We start from the raw sequence: 17358 nt of genomic DNA, 5'->3' as shown, positions 1-17358 counted from the left end.
ACATATGAAATTAAATACATCACTTGTGAAAATTCAAGCATTTCCTACATTTCAAGACAGAGAGAGTGTGTGAAAACCGTATTACAAGTTAGTTCACTTTAAAGTTGTTGTTTTTTTTTTAATCACCCAAAAGACTATAAATAGAACATATCTAATACTATACTTAACATTCCTCAGATCAGATTTCCATGGGTATTGATCCCCTAGCTTGCTAAAATACACTTGTTCTCTTAGGCTCATGCACAGATTGCCCATCGGAGCCAAACTGGGCTCTAAACACGTGCATTTATGATAGATATACAGTCGAATGCAACGATAGAGTCTTAGCAGGGTACAGAGAGTACTGCAGCTCTGCTATGTTAGGTGTGCCGCTCTGTGGTTTCAAGGAGGGGATCATGTGCTCATGTTGCAAAGGATGTTGGGATTCAAGGGGAACCGGAAGGGCAATGCATTGCTGCTTCTGAGCTTGAGGTAATTCTGTTGCTTCCTTATTTCCAGACAGGTTGTTCAGGGAGATGGGAAGACTGAGCATCATCAAATAATTATTCTCCGGGATGGAGAGGAGAGACAGTTGCTGAAATTCAGCTAATCTTCCCTGAAGCTGAAGGAAAATGGGGATGTGCTCTGGAAATGTCTGCCCCATTACAGAACAGGTGTAATAAGATAGCAGCAATACAGTCTTTCTTCATGCACATGCTGTCCCACTATGAAACAGTTATAACACGGGGAGCAGCAGTACAAAATTTACACAAGTTCACTGCTTTAACACAGCACTGATGTGCAACACAACAGTAGCAAACGCTTCTCTTACACGCTGTACAGGCACAAATTATGTACAACATAGGTGGCAGTAGTAGAACTTTTCTCACATGGGCTTTCCAACTACGGAAACAGGCAGTGGCAGTAGAAGCCTGCATTCACACAGTTCCCCAACTGAAGGTGAGCATATATCCTGCTTGAGAGAGAAATAGCTTTCACAATAATATCATGTTATGTTCCAGATCTAGTTTGACAAATCTAGCTCGGACACCATATCTAAGAGTTTCACACTTAACTGAAGCATCTCCCAGTGTTACAACTGCTTTTCTAGTCCAGCTGCATTTTTGAGCTGGCAGCCTTCTGATTTCTCAAACAGTGATTTTACAATTGACTTAAAAGGCAGCTCCACTAAAGCTTGTATTTAATTTTAAAAATTTTATCCTGCCTAAAACTAAGTGACTTACAGAAAAATAATCATAAACTAACCATTCACAAACAAAACATAAAACACCAAAAAGATGTGCATAGAAAAGTGTGCTAATAAAAACTTTTAAGATTATTTCCCCCTCACCCATTATTACACCTTGTCATAGTATACTACCTCCTTTCAGGAGTAAAAGAGAAGAGGGTCACTTGGGAAAACACATTTAATGTACATCAATGACAATTTTTCCTGGAGGAGAGGCATATCCTAATGGTTAGATTAGCATGTTAAGATTCAGGGAAGCCCAATCCAAATTCCACCATAGCTCTTTATAATCCTGAGTAAATTGCTTAATTTTCTATTACCTCAGGTACAAACTTTTGATTGTAGGCCCTATGTCTGAATGTAATTTGTTAGGGAAAAATATGCAAGCTATATCAAAATACCATCCTTTCTTCGGAGACAAGTACGGGATATACAGGCACACTTAAGAATTGCCGCTGCTGGGTCAGACCGGTGATCCATTGTGCCACTTGTTGGTAAAGTCCTCTGACTGAGCCTGTGTTGGTGCTCTCCCCTAGCTATAGTAAGCTTTTGGCTTAATGAGCATGTGCAGGATGCCATACACCTGGAGCCCCCCCCTCATCCTGTCAGTTTTTCTTCAACTGTTCCTGTACAATCGAAGCTCTCCCCTCGGAAAAAAAAAGGAACGCGAAAAAGAAAGCCAAAAGGCTTTATAGTCATTAGGGCATTAGTTCTTTCCATTAATTAAAAAGCAACTTTGCTTTCCCTTTTTATTATGTAAAAGAATATACAGTGTTGCGATATGAGAAGGAACACATATATTGATGGCTTTTTTTCCTCTTTTAAGTGATAGAAATGTCTGCTCCAACAGCAGTAGAAAGGAAGGCGTGCTGGGGAGCACGAGACCAGTTCTGGAAGTGCTTAGATGAGAATCAGGATGATTTTTCCAAGTGCCAGAAGCTGCGAAGTTCTTTTGAAGCATGCTGTCCACAGCTGTGGGTAAGTGTGGCTGTGTAAATGTGTACAACATGAGATCCTACCTGAGCAGCTGACCTTGTAAACTAATAGACTTGTGGATGCAGTCCATACATGGGATATTTTGTTCAATACAATCACCATCATACAACTGCAGCACAGCCAAAGGAAATCTTTGCTTTATCAGAAATTGTTTATTGAAAGCTTCTATACTGTTTTAATGACTGCATAGTCAATTCAGAGCGGTATACATAAGTTTCTATTACGGTGTTGCCATACATGAGCTTCAGTAATATACATGAGCTAGAATGATGTTATAATAAGTGAACTTCGATAATGAAAGGAAAGCTCAGGGACTGGTTGCGAGTGACCTTGAACCCCAGAGGAAGACAATATTTTGCTGAAACACAGCCCATGTAGGGTCAAGGTTCTAGTGTATATTTTGTTACAATTTTTAATATAAGCATTGTACATTTTTATCTCCTGGCTCCAAGTCTTGGTTCCATTTTGTGTGACTTTGGACACCCCTGTTTTGTTGTGGAACCCTGGTCCTTTGCCTTTGGGCTCGCTGCCAGTGCTGTGCGCCCTCTCAGCGGCACTTGTGGATTGTGTTAACAATACATGAGCTATAATTAATTTGCTGTATTTGTAATTAGCTGAAATAGCTATGACCTGGAGGTGATGCATTCTTCTTACAGGAAATATCTGTTTTCAAAGATTTCCTAAAGTGATCCAGTATATTAAAGATCCCAGCTATAAGTGAGAAAATTGCTATACATTGTCACAAGTCCTAAAACATAGCCAAAGAATGGCGTGTGTGTGTGTGTGTTTGGGGGGGGGGGTGGATTGCTTAGTGTTACCATATGGCTCCAGATAAAGGAGGACGGATTAAAATATCTGGGTTTTACTTCCAGTGAAAGCAATGGAAGTAAATCCGGATGACTCAATCTGTTCTCCTTTTTTTAGATCCATATGGTAACCCTAGAATTGTTGTATACTAGAGAAAAGACCATCGAGCACTTCTGCTTAAGGTAGCATTAGAGCAGCCATTCCCAACCCAGTCCTTTGGGCACACCTAGTCCCATCAGGTTTTCACGAGTTAGATTTGCATGCACTATCTCAATTGCGTGTAGATGTATTTCATGAATATTCATTATGGCTATCCTGAAAACCCAATGGGATTAGTGTGCCCTGAGGACTGCACTAGAGAAAGCCAAGTGACCTGACCTTGTTTCTTGGGGCAAGCCATATAATGCTACTGAAAGAGTGGGCACTCAACACTGTATATCATTCAGTTTCTGGATCCCATCTTTAAAAAATACTAATTTTCAATTCTGTTATTTTAACAGGTAAAACATTTTGACAAAAGGAGAGATTACTTAAAGTACAAAGAAAAACTTGAAGCTGGAGAATTTCAGCCATCTGAAACCACAGGGAAATTGTAGATTGAGGCAAGACTAATTGATGAGCCTGAGACATTTCTTTATTGAGCAAATGAACACTAATGAGGAGGAGAGCGGCATTATGAAAGGAAAACATGTTGCTGTGTCTGCCTCCCAAGCATTTCCTGCAGCAGTTTTAACCAAAGGATACAGAGTGTGCAGATGATGATCAAATGCCGTGTTCTAAGTCCATATGCACTGTTTCATTTTGCCAGGAATTATATATCTAAATTATTGTCATTCTTTGTATGTTTCCTTTTTTTCATCATTGAGATGGGCACACTGAGGAGCAGCATCATGAACCCTAATGCCCTTATGCGGTGCTGACAGTATCATGCCATCTTAAGTTTTGCCTCCACTTTTACTTCTGCAGATTCTCTCTTTTTGTCATGCATCAGGTTTTCAGTGAGTTTATTTTGATCTTCCATGTTCCTGCTATTCTGATTCTTCCAAGGTAGTGTTTCCAGATGGGTTGGCTTTATGCATACCAAGACAGAATTTAAACTTAAATGTGAGCTAGAGTATGTTTGGTACAATTTCTGTATTTCCGATTTACTGTTAGTGCTCTTAATATTTGCAGTATGCCAAGTAGAGCTTCCTTCTGTAGCTCATAAGGCCATGGTCTTCATTCCCAGTTCTTCAGAGCTGTCAACAGGCCAGGTTTTCAGAATACTTCTAATGATATGTATGCAAATTTCTTTCATGCAGTGGAGATAACAAGCATGCCAATTTCTCTCATGCATATTCATTAGAGCAGGGGTGAGCTCTGACTGAGCTTGTGTCGGTGCTCTCCCCTAGCTATAGTAAGCTTTTGGCTTAATGAGCATTTGCAGGATGCCCTACACCTGGAGCCCCTCCCCTCATCCTGTCAGTTTTTCTTTAACTGTTCCTGTACAATTAGGTTTTCAGGATATCCACAATAAATATTCATGAGAGAAGATTGCATACTCTGACTTGGTATTATAGAATGACATGGGGACAAATTTGTCCCCTTCCCACAGGAACTCAATTTCCCTGTCCCTGTGGGTTTTGTCGCTGATCCTGTCCCCGTCTCATTTCTGTAAGCTCTGCTTTAACTGCACAAGCCTCGAACACTTATGATTTTAAAGTGTTTGAGGCTTGTGAAGATGAGGACAGAGCTTGCAGGAATGGGGCAGGGCAGGAAAAGAACTCGCTGAGACATGAAAATGAGTTCCTGCGGGGACGGGGAAAAATTTGTCTCCATGTCATTCTGTACTTGCTAAGCAGATCTCTCATCCATTTTCATTGTGGTTATCATAAAAGCTCAACTGGCCAGGTGTCCGTAAGGACTGGGTTGAAAGCCACTGTTTTAGATTTTTAAAGCTCACACTGACTCACTCCTTTTATATCAGGGCCTTGAAGGGTCTTGTTGCTCCAGATTAGGTTAGAGGCCAAAACTTTGGCAGAATTCAAGCATACATAAGGTAGGCACAAAGGAACTTAGTGAAGGATCAGACTTGTGACAACATAGTAAGCAGTTATGATTGGGTAGACTGGTGGACCAAGTGGTCTTTTTCTGCTGTTGTCATTTGTACTTCTTTTACCCTAAATAAAAAGTAACCGTCAGTCACTATCATGACCTAAAGCTGACCTCTTACCCGACTTGAGTTAAGCTTGGCTTTTAGATTTGCATATCATAATGTTTTAGAGTTTGAAATCCTGCTTTGTATGTTCAGAACGCTGGAATGAAGGTTAAAGAATGATTGGTGCCTCGGGACTGGGTGCTTGGTGATGGAACCACTCACTATATGTCCTGATTTTTCAGTTTTGGAAGTGCCCAGTAAAACAGCATCTGAGTAGAGTCTGTTTTCTTCTTTGTGTGGGATCTCTGGAGCAAGGGGTGATGTCTTTTCTACCATCTCTCTTCAGGCCTGAACAATCTTCTAACATTCCTGCTGAAAAGCATATTTTAAGCTGTTACTGAAGTTTTCCTCTAGTGGCTCAGCTTGCCATCTTCACTACAGAACAGACAAACAGAAATGCTATGTGCAATATGTGGTTTGGGACTTCAGCCTGAAAGTGCTATGTTTAAGGATTGGGAACAAAGGCCCAGGTGTTTTCTGCATGAAGTTTCTGCTTGTACAATATTTTTTTTTAAGTGAGAATTGTTTTTAATTTACAGAAGTTTCAGAAAATGAGTTCTGAGCACAAAATATACTGTTGATGGGTAGAAGGAATGAAAATGAGGAATATGTTTAAGATAAACCTGTTCCCCAGGCACCTCCAAGGACTGAGTGGGCGGTAGAAGGAGCAGTTGGTTTGGATAATGGGATTTTGTAGTGTAATACTACTGAGGAGGAATAGGAATTTTAGCCTGGGAAGACTATATGATCCAGTTGCCTATTAGCTGTTGCTATGTTACTCTGATTTTGCCTAAATTTAAATGTAATCCTGATTGATAGTCTGATGATTTTGGAACTATGCTGGTTGCAGTAACCTTGTAATAACAGACAACACTCTACTGATATTTGCTGAGTAAGCACATCTAGAAACCCCAGCTGGCCTTTTATGTCAAGTGTGAAAGTTTCTGCTTCATTGCTTTGATGTGTCTAGCGTCTGTGCAACATGGGAAGCTGGAAGTCTCCATGCATGACCAGATCTAACACAGCAAAGAAGCAGAGGCTTTGACATTTAATATTCCTGGGATTGCTAGAGAGAATGAGAAAATAGCTTTAAGGATGCCCAAAGACTTTTGGTTTCATTTAGTGCTATGCATGAGCCTAACATCTTCAGAATTTGGACTAAGATAGTAGTATAATAAGATGTACTTTATTAGGATTAATTAATGCCTTTTTGAATAAATTCACCTATGCAGCAAGTAGAACTGGACATAGACAATAATTGCAGCAGTAAAATATTCCAGATAACAGTGCACATATTATGGCATAATGGGCTGCTTATAATGTCAACACAATACACAATTGGGTCCTTTTACAAAGATGCACTTCTGAGCTGCCTATTTTATTCTTATAACTTAAACATAACTTTATTCTTCTATACCGCCAACAATCAAACGACTTCTAGGCGGTTTACACAGAAGAGAAACTGGACATTTAGCGAAGTACAAAGAATTGAGGGTAAAAGTACAACATATTACCTAAAGTATAGACAGTATTAAAATTTTTGTTATGAATAAAACTTCAGTTAAGAAAGGAATTTATCAAATAGTACAGTCTTAATCCCTTTTCAAAATGTGCTGTAAGATTGCATGGTTCCACTAATATAATTGCCCAACCAGGACTGGGCGGCCCAGCATTTAGTGTGCGCTGCTCGTCAACATATCTGTGTAAAAGCCTGCTAATAAAACATTTTAATAGACAGCATAGATAGGATGTAAGTGGAGGTAGAACATATAGAAGATAAGATAGAGTAATAGAAGATAAGGGTGTAAATCGCTGAGATTTGGCTGTGCCATAGTATGGTGATATATCAGATTTGGAATAAAGATAGCAAGGAAAATTGCACTTGGAGTCAGAAGAGATGCACATGTGGTAAGCAAGTCCTGCTGTGTAAGTGCAGCTGATATCAGTCTTTGTGTGTATGACTTAGCAGATTAGTTGCTTTTGCCATTAAAGTTTTGGAAGAAGAGCCAGGCTTATACGTGTTTCCTGAAGTAGACTTGCGTTAGGCTATGTGGTCAGACAGAGAATAAGATACACACACGGGGGATGGGGAATTCTATAAGTGTACTTGTGTGTGGCCTTTAAAAAATAGGCATGAAATAAGCACAACTTCAAAAGTGTAGCAAAGGGACTATCAGAACAAGTATCTGAAAGTCAAATAGTCTCAAAAATATCCTGTAATGCAATCACTGGTCCCAAAAGCTAATTAAGAGAGAAAAAAATTTTATAGAACAAAAAAATTGCATTTTACTTGAGCGTCCCTTTATTTCAATAAAATCGTTTTTTCTCTTACATAATTTTGTAATATTCATTTTCCATGTGTAAAGAATAATTTATAAAATTACCTCCACATTAACAGTCTCTAGAAAATCCTATAAACATAGAAACATAGAAATAGACAGCAGATAAGGGCCCATGGCCCATCTAGTCTGCCCACCTTAATGTCCCTCCCCTACCTTTGCCCTGTGAATAGATCCCATGTGCCGATCCCATTTGGCCTTAAAATCAGGCACGCTACTGGCCTCAATCACCTGTAGTGGAAGACTATTCCAGCGATCAACCACTCTTTCAGTGAAAAATAATTTCCTGGTGTCACCTCGTAGTTTCCCGCCCCTGATTTTAAACGGATGCCCTCTTGTTGTCGTGGGACCCTTGAAAAAGAAGATATCTTCCTCCGCCTCGATGCGGCCCGTAAGATACTTGAACGTCTCGATCATGTCCCCCCTCTCTCTGCGCTCCTCGAGCGAGTATAGCTGTAATTTGTCAAGCCGTTTTTCGTATGGTAGATCCTTGAGTCCCGAGACCATCCGGGTGGCCATTCTTTGCACCGACTCCAGTCTCAGCACATCCTTGCGATAATGCGGCCTCCAGAATTGCACACAGTATTCCAGGTGGGGCCTCACCATGGATCTATACAATGGCATAATGACTTCCGCCTTACGACTGACGAAACCCCTTCGTATGCAGCCCATGATTTGTCTTGCCTTGGACGAAGCCTGCTCCACTTGATTGGCAGACTTCATGTCCTCACTGACGATTACCCCCAAGTCTCGTTCTGCTACCGTTTTTGCTAGGATCTTGCCATTAAGGGTATAAGACTTGCATGGATTCTGGCTGCCCAGGTGCATAACTTTGCATTTTTTGGCATTGAAGTTGAGTTGCCATGTCCTAGACCATCGCTCCAGTAGGAGTAGGTCGTGCATCATGTTGTCGGGCACTGAATCTTCGTCTGTTGTGCATTTGCCCACTACATTACTCAATTTGGCGTCATCGGCAAATAATGTTATTTTACCTCGAAGCCCTTCTGCCAAGTCTCTTATAAAGATGTTGAATAGGATTGGGCCCAAGACTGAGCCCTGTGGTACTCCACTAATCACCTCCGTCATTTCGGAGGGGGTGCCGTTCACCACCACCCTTTGGAGCCTACCTCCAAGCCAGCTCCCAACCCATTTCGTCAATGTGTCACCTAATCCTATAGAACTCATCTTGCTCAGTAACCTGCGGTGTGGTACGCTATCGAATGCTTTGCTAAAGTCCAGGTACACGATGTCCAGGGACTCCCCAATATCCAGCTTCCCCGTTACCCAGTCAAAGAAGCTGATCAGGTTGGATTGGCAGGATCTCCCCTTAGTAAATCCATGTTGTCGGGGATCCCGTAGATTCTCCTCATCCAGGATCTTATCTAATTGGTGTTTGATTAGAGTTTCCATTAGTTTGCTCACTATCGATGTTAGACTCACTGGTCTGTAGTTTGCTGTCTCCATCTTTGAGCCTTTCTTGTGGAGTGGAATGACGTTAGCCGTCCTCCAGTCCAACGGGACGCTGCCTGTACTAAGGGAGAGGTTGAAGAGCGCGGACAGTGGCTCCGCCAAGACATCACTCAGCTCCCTAAGCACCCTGGGGTGCAGGTTGTCCGGCCCCATTGCTTTGTTAACCTTGAGCTTTGACAGCTCACCGTAGACACTGCTGGGCGTAAACTCAAAGTTACTAAACGGGTCAACTGAGCCAACCCTTGTCTGTAGCTGAGGGCCGAGCCCTGGCGCTTCTCGGGTGAAGACTGAGCAGAAGTATTCATTTAATAGTTGGGCTTTTTCCGAATCCTTTTCCACATAGTCTCCGTCTGGTTTCCTAAGACGTACAATCCCGCCTGAGTTTTTTCTTCTATCACTGATATACCTGAAGAAGGATTTATCTCCCTTCTGGATGTTCTTTGCTAGAGACTCCTCCATGAGGAATTTAGCCTCCCTGACTGCTGTTTTGACGGCTTTTGATTTGGCCAGGTAGTCTGCTCTAGAGTCCTGCTTCCCTGATTGTTTGTAAGAGATGAATGCTTTTTTCTTCTCCTTGATCAGGTCTGAGATCTCCACAGTAAACCACTGTGGCTTATTGTTCCTTCGCCGTTTACTTACTGATTTTACATAGCGGTTTGTTGCTTCTTGTATGGTTGCTTTCAAAGTGGACCACATGTCTTCCACGTTATCGGTTTCTTCTTGGCTTTGTAGTGCCTGGTGAACGAAGTCTCTCATTTCTTTGAAATTTGTGTTCTTGAATTTGAGGACTTTGGTTAGTGTAGTAGATTTAGTGAAACCTTTCCTGATATTGAACCATACCATGTTGTGGTCACTGGAGGCCAATGTGTCGCCCACCGAGACCTCTGTGACACTTTCTCCATTGGTAAGTATCAGGTCCAGTATTGCCTGATCCCTTGTCGGTTCCAACACCAGTTGCCTGAGGCTTGCTCCTTTCATAGAGTTTAATAGCCTCCTGCTGCTGCCGGAAGCAGAGGTAAGTGTAACCCAATCCACATCAGGCATGTTGAAGTCACCTAGCAATACTGTGTCCCCACGCAAAGTGATATTTGCGTGGGGACACAGTATCTTCGATTATTTCCATATCCAGGTCATCCTGTTGTCTTGGGGGTCTGTAAATTACGCCAAGATACAAGCATTTGTCCTTCCCTCTGGCCAAATTAACCCAAAGGGATTCCCCAGTATACTGGACATCTGAGATTCTCGTGACCTTAATGTCATCTTTAGTATATAATGCTACACCCCCTCCCTTCCTATATAATTCCTCTTTCAGTGTGTCTCAATTTTTGTCAGGTTTTTAATTTCTGAGTTGTAGGGGGGTCTTCAATGGCCGTTTCTTGGGGGGGGGGGGGGTCCTCCTTGCCGATAATCCAGTGTATCGCAAACTGTGCTGTAGCAGATTCCAGATGTACCACGAGACACTGGTGAGGAGGCGAGTCCTATAAGCAGTCAACGGGTGCCTCTTCTCTTTTCCAGTGCCTCTCCTTCTCCACTGGTAGTGGTACTTGGAGGCTCAGGGCCGTGACTGGAGGGCATGCGTGGACGTTGAGATGATGACATCACACATGTGTATGACATCATCAAATTGACGTCTGCACATTTCTGGATGCCCTCCAGCCACGGCCCTGTGCTTAATGTGCCGCAGCTTTAAAAAGTTTGCAGCACATTGCAATAATCCTTTCAAAGGGGCTGAACCAAAAAGATTCTTGTAGAAAACAAAGCAGAGATTTTTGTCTTATTGAAATCTCACACTTTGACAAAGACTTTTACCTTTTCAAGTAAACTCTCAGACCTGCTTGCATTAAGTATGGCCAGTCAGAGCAAGGTTTGTGAATTATAACCTAAATTAATGAATGCTAAGGGAGGGCCTGTGACACTTTAATTCTGACACGGGCTGTATTTATATTGTACAGAATCTTAGAACCCTGCTGTCTTCCTTCACCCCACTGAGATCTCATGTCATCTGTTCATGCTTGTTTGGAGGTAGTAAAGGGTTCTCAATCCAATCCTTGGGTTGCCCCTAGCCAGTCAGGTTTTTAGGTTATCCTCAATTAGAGTTACCAGATTTTGTCTAAAAAAGAGGATATGTGGCCCTGCCCTATTCCACTCCCAGCGCCACCCCCACATGAACTTCATCTCTTTGGTTCAGAGCTCGGGGCCCCATCTGGAGGACCTCAAAGCATGTGTTGATGCAATGTGATGATGTCATATTGCATCCGCGCATTTTCAGAGGCCCTCTAGACACAGCCCTGAGCTCATGGCCTTCTAAAACCTGGAACTGCGAGGTTTTGGAAATCCCCTTGGGCACCCAGACAGTCCTCTAAAAAGAGGACATGTCTTGGTTTTCCTTCAATGAATATGCATGCACTAGATTTGCATGCAATGGAAGTCCTATTTCAGCTGTCTGCTGTATTGATACACTGGGGCCCTGATTCTATAAAGTCTGCCTAAAGTTAGGCACCAATATCAGCGCCTTAATTTAATTGAGCAATAGGCTTAATCAGTGCCTAAACTAGCACTTAACACCTCACAATCAGCTTTAATTGGACTTAATTGAAAGTTAGGTGCCGAACTCAAAAAACTTGATTCTAAAAAAAAGTAGGTGCCTAGCCCAAAGCACCTACACTAAAAGTGGGCTTGGTTAGGGGGCGGAACATGGACATGTTTTCGAGTTAGGCACCTCTTTGTGAATCAGGTGTCATTAGACCTAACTTTAGGCATAGAAAACCCTGGCATAAATTGGGGATGTCTAAATATTAGGATGCTGAGTGCCACCTAAACACGATTAGGCAACGCTAAGCATGATTCTATAATGGGCGTCTAAGTTTTATAGACTTGGTGCCTTAGTTGGTGCCTAACTTTAGACGGACTCTATAGAAGCAGGGCCTGAGTGTCTCAGAACACTACTGTCTCTTTCTTGAAGTCTTTCCTCAGTTGTTTATGCTGTATTATTTATGCGTCAGGCATTTGAGAGGATTTCTAGTTTAGGATTTTGATGGTTTAAATGCTTCGAGTGATTATGCAGTAGATGTTTTCAAAAATGGCATTCACTTCTTGTAAATTAGAAATGAATATTAATTTGTTTTAACATTCAGTGGAGAAAAGGCTTTGACTATTAACTCTAGCTTTCTTTATAGCAGTATACTTGGTGGCGGTCATTGGTGCCAGCTCCATGGGTGCTAGAGCACCCCCAATATTTTTTTGCAGCACAGTTCAGACAGAACGAAAACCTTCCTCATGTAGAGCTGCAGGAGAAAGCAAGACATAAGGCTGTTTGTCATCCTCACCTACTTTTCTCGACTCCCTCTGCATCCTACTGGCCAGGCAATTCTTAGCAAGCCAATAAGCTACAAAGGAGGCAGGACCAGTGGCTTAGGAGACACCATTGGTCAGACAGTCCTTAGCGAGCCAGTAGGCTGCAGGAGAAAGCAGAGCAGAAGGTTGATGTCTCCTAAGCTACTGGTCCTCCCTCCCCTTACAGCTATTGGCTAGCTAAGTAATGGCTGAGTAATGGGCTAGTAGCAGGGATGTCAGACAGGCTACTTGCCTTTGGTTTACCACAGTGTATCTCAAGCTGTGTGCCAGGGCACTGTGATTTGCCATGAGAGATTCCAGAATTTTACTTTATTTTTAAAAAATTCCCTTCATAAGTATACACTAGAATAAATAACATGTACGTCACTTACGCAAGACTCTATCAATGTTATGAGCATCTGTGTGCGTAAGAATACAACCACCCAGATAAGCATCATTGTTTGATATGATTGGTCCTTGAAATCTAATGGCAAGTAATTTTATTGAACAACAAAGCAGGCTTTGCTATCGTTTGGATATTCTTATCTTTGCGAACATGGATTTTCAGTTTTGACAGAAATTAAATAGGAAAAAAGAGAACGACTGCAGATGGTGGATGAAGAAATACATTTTTGCTTGTCAACTATCGAGCTGTGTTGAGTTAATTTGCACTCAAAAACAAGCACATCCATCACATTGATTAGCAATTCTATCTGCTTTAGTTTCACCTTTGTTACAATTACCCATACATAGCTTAAAAAACTAAATAAATAATTCTCAAATTTAATTTTTATTGGTTTTGCAATTTTATAATTTCAATTAGAATGTGTTGTGAAAAACATTTGCTCTAGTGTGCTGGAGCTAAAAAAATTGAGAGACACTGGCCTTCCATAAAGAGGGGAAGAAGTGCTGAGGGAAGTACCGGGAAAGAAATAAGGAATTGATAGAGAAGATGGGAAAGGAAAGAGGAGACATAGGCATTGATAGGTTGTGAGAGAAAAGAGGCTGTGGGACGAGATATGGACTTGGACTGTAAAAAGGAGAACAGAACTGAAGTCCCATTTTAGCTGTCTGTGTTGTATTGCTACACAGAGGGGCCCTGATTCTATAAAGTCTGCCTAAAGTTAGGCGATGATATCAATGCCTTTATTTAATTGAGCAATATGCTTAATCAGTGCCTATAATGGCACAGTGGTTAAAGCTGCAACCTCAGCACCCTGAAATTGTGGGTTCAAATCCACACTGCTCCTTGTGACCCTGGGCAAGTCACTTAATCCCCCCTGATCAGCTTAAAGCCTTTGTAGATACTAAGAAACTGCTCCATTAAATCAGGGATAATTAATTTAATTGCAGATGTTGTTATAACCCATTAAGCATATGCCTTAATTCAATGTATACCTTTAATTGATCTCCTTATCTCTTGGGTTCCCCCTTAACTTTTATTTGTGGTCTATGGAAGAGATTGCATTTATTATTTTTGGATTGTAAATTTCTACTCTTTGTTAATTCTTTAGTTTCTGTATTTCCAGAACAAGTGGATGCTTGTAATTATATTGGTAAAATCAATTAAAATAAATAATTTTAAAAAAGGGGTGGGTGAGCCAAACCTGCAAGGAATGGCAACTAGCTAGGGAAAAGTACATTGGACCTTGCTGGGGAGTGGAGGGAAATAGAAGGCTCAGAAGAGGGAAATTGAGAAGCAGAACAGGTTAAAAAGATTTAGGGAGTAGAGCAGGCCAAGAACAATTGAATTCCTTGTCCCCAAATATAAAGCATCAAATTATGCCTATGCAGGAGGAGAAGAATTAAAAAGTACAGAGGGAGGATGGGGGGGGGGGGGAGCTAAAACTTGAGAAAATAAAAATAAAAAAATTGGGGAAAAAGAGTGGTGTAGATGGACTAAAGGAAAAGAAGGACTGGTTGGAGAAAAGTACTATAAATGGCTTGAATGGAGGGAGGGAAGAAGAGAAAGAGTATGATGCTGACACGCTGGGAAGAGAAAGAGAGTGGCTGGACCCTAGCTTTTGATGTGTCCACATTCACTGCTCCTGCTCTTGACATTTAGATACAGGCTGGTCATCACTACCAGGTATATTCTGTTTTTTCTTTGCTGGGTGAGGGGAAATTTGTTATGAGTTAGGACAATGGTCTGAAACCCGCGGCCCAGGGACCATATGTGGCTCGCCAGGTACTATTTTGAGTCCCTCGGTGTGTTTATCATAATCATAAAAGTACAATAAAACAGTTTCTTGATCATTTGTCTCTTTAGCTATAAATTACAATATTATTATTAAGACTTTGCCAAAAGGAAAGATTTATAAACTATAAAGAGTTTTACCTCATGCAAAATTGTTATTTCTTTAATAAGACATTAACTATTTTTTCTGAGGCCCTCCAAGTACCTACAAATCCAAAATGTGGCCCTGCAAAGGGTTTGACACCATTGAGTTAGGAGATGAGCATCCCCCAATCATTTTTAAAAGTTGACTTCTATGGAGGCAGTCACTGATTTGTAGCCCCCTTTTACAAAACCGTGTAAGAGGTTTTTAGCTCTGTTTCAACACTTATAGGAAGTCTGTGACCGTTGGAGCAGCAAAGAGCATTCAGCACAGCTGGCCGGTGCTAAAAACCTCATGCACGGTTTGTAAAAGTGGGGTTAGTTTTGTTGCAGGAAGTGTAAGAGTATCCACTAGATGGCAATGCAGGACACAGAATGGATCGGTTATAATGTGGAAACCTCATAACCCAGTTAGATTTCAGATGTATAGCAGAATCATCCATAGATTCCAGTTTTTCAGAACAAAATAAACCAGTCCTGAATTTAATACTACTCTAAGATATTTTTAGTAGTGTTGTGCATAATAAGAGTGAAATGCAGAAAGGAAATAAGGGTTGGATTCTCTAATAACAATGATAAAATACGACGGTCTGCTGTAGCGGCCTTAAATCTAACAATTCAAAAAAGGTGAGCCATTCTCAACTGCGCATGCAAATGAGGTTGATAGAGGGTCACCAAATTTACATGAAGTTAGTTACTGGTGTAATCGATTGGTACATGCGCAGAATAGTCCACAGAAAGAGGCATGGATGGATAGGAGAGGCGCAGAACTACCAGCAAACAATGTTGTTGTGTCAGTCATAGGCGTGCCAGTACTATTGGATGGAAGGGAGGTGTAATTGGCTTTCAACAAGCCGTGTATGTGTAAGACATGCCTTTAATATACACGTTCGAAATGCATGCCTTTGAGATTTTTTTCCCATGACTATGTTACTGTAATTTAAGTGAAGAGTGTGGTTAAAGCTTGTGTAAAAATTAATGAGCCCATTTTACATCCATTTTAATAGCAATGGCCTCATTGTACTACTACTACTGTGATCTTAGACTCAGGAGAATCTTTGAAAATTGAGTTTTCCTCGTTAATACTGGGTATTGTTATTGATTCTTCACTTACATTTAATGACCAACTAAACTCGCTTATTAAAAAGTGTTTTTTCAGCCTCCGTGCTCTGAGAAGAGTGAGAGCACTTTTTCCACCAATACTTCTCTGTATTGGTTCAATCAATCATTTTGTCAAGGTTGGATTACTGCAATTCAGTGTATTTGGGGCTATCAAAGGTCAGTCTGCAGAGACTTCAATTAATACAAAACATTGCAGCTAAACATTTTTTTCGGTAAGAGTAAATTCGATCACGAAACCCCTCTGTTCAAGAAATTACATTGGCTTCATGTGTATCTCAGAATTCAATTTAAGTGCATTTGTATTGCATTTAAGATCCTATTTGGCATTTTTGCCAATTTGATTCCTATAGACTGGAATGTTCATAGATCTCATCTTGCCAGAAGTTCTCAAAAATTAAAACTTACATTTCCCTCTCTCAGTGGTAAAAACAGAACCTTTAAGAGATTTAGTCATTCTTTTGCTTTTAAATTAACTGAATTCTGGAATGCTTTACCACTTACATTAAGAAGTTTAGGTTCTTTTGCTTTATTCCGGAAAGTTCTGAAAACTTATTGTTTGCTAAACATTTTGGAAATTAACTATTTCAGTCTACTTTTCCTTGTCAAGTTTATGTATTATGTATTACATTGTTAACTGAGTCAAGCTCCTCTTGGTTGATAACTCGGTCTATAAAACTAAGTTTTAGTTTAGTTTAGATTTACATGGCAGAGTCGGATGCTGCTAGGAAGCTCGGAAAAGACCACAGGTAGAGTCTCGATGGGTCAAAATTCCGGGAACAAATGGAACAGAAATGAAGACTGGCATCTACTACCGACTCCCAGGGCAGTCCGAAGAAATTGATGGAGAAATGACAGGCAAGATTAAACGCAACTGCAAGGGAGGCAAAGCAGTTATCATGGGTGACTTCAATTATCCGGGGATAGACTGGAACCAAGGCACCTCCGCTTGCAGTAGGGAGACCAAGTTCCTGGATGCTGTAGATGATTGCTTCCTGGAACAACTTGTCAAGGAAAATATGAGAGGAAATGCAATTATGGACTTAATTCTAAATGGATTATGAGGACCAGCGCAAGGTGTAGAAGTAGAAGGGACGCTGGGAAGCAGTGATCACAATATGACCTGCTTCAACCTGGACACAGGGGCAAAACATCAATCCAGAACAATGGCAATGGCACTGAACTTCCGAAAAGGGAATTACGAAGGGATGAGCATCATGATAGGGAATAAGATTAAGAGGATAAGCACTGTAAAAATGCTAGAGCAAGCATAGTCCCTTTTTAAGGACACAGTCACCGAGGCGCAAAATATATATATACCGCGTATCAACAAGGGATCCAAGATGAAAAAGAACAAGGAACCGGCGTGGTTCACTGTAGTAGTGAAGGAAGCGATCAGAGACAAGAAGACTTCGTGTAAGGAATGGAAAAGGTAAAAAATGGATGAAAACTGTAAAAAGCAAAAACAACATCAAAGCAGATGCCATAAAGCGGTAAGAGGGACCAAAAGAGACTACGAGGAAAAATAGCC

General features: G+C 41.1%; 1 protein-coding gene across 3 annotated transcripts; it reads left to right on the top strand.

The window, feature by feature from the left end:
- The first annotated feature begins 348 nt into the window (after positions 1-348).
- On the top strand, positions 349-7559 carry LOC117366041 (cytochrome c oxidase assembly factor 6 homolog). 3 transcript variants are annotated; one of them, XM_033957081.1, is made up of 3 exons: positions 349-471; positions 2055-2206; positions 3532-7559. In XM_033957081.1, exons 2-3 carry the CDS (start codon positions 2063-2065, stop codon positions 3625-3627), a joined length of 240 nt encoding a protein of 79 aa, XP_033812972.1. In that variant the 5' UTR covers positions 349-471; positions 2055-2062; the 3' UTR covers positions 3628-7559. The 3 variants fall into 3 exon arrangements, with proteins under 3 accessions (XP_033812972.1, XP_033812973.1, XP_033812971.1); XM_033957082.1 differs by lacking the exon at positions 349-471 and adding an exon at positions 486-653; XM_033957080.1 differs by lacking the exon at positions 349-471 and adding an exon at positions 683-939.
- The last annotated feature ends 9799 nt before the right edge of the window (positions 7560-17358 follow it).

Source organism: Geotrypetes seraphini, chromosome 8, assembly GCF_902459505.1.
Source record: "Geotrypetes seraphini chromosome 8, aGeoSer1.1, whole genome shotgun sequence".
Classification (NCBI taxonomy): Eukaryota; Metazoa; Chordata; class Amphibia; order Gymnophiona; family Dermophiidae; genus Geotrypetes; species Geotrypetes seraphini.
This window is presented reverse-complemented; position numbering and strand designations above follow the sequence as displayed.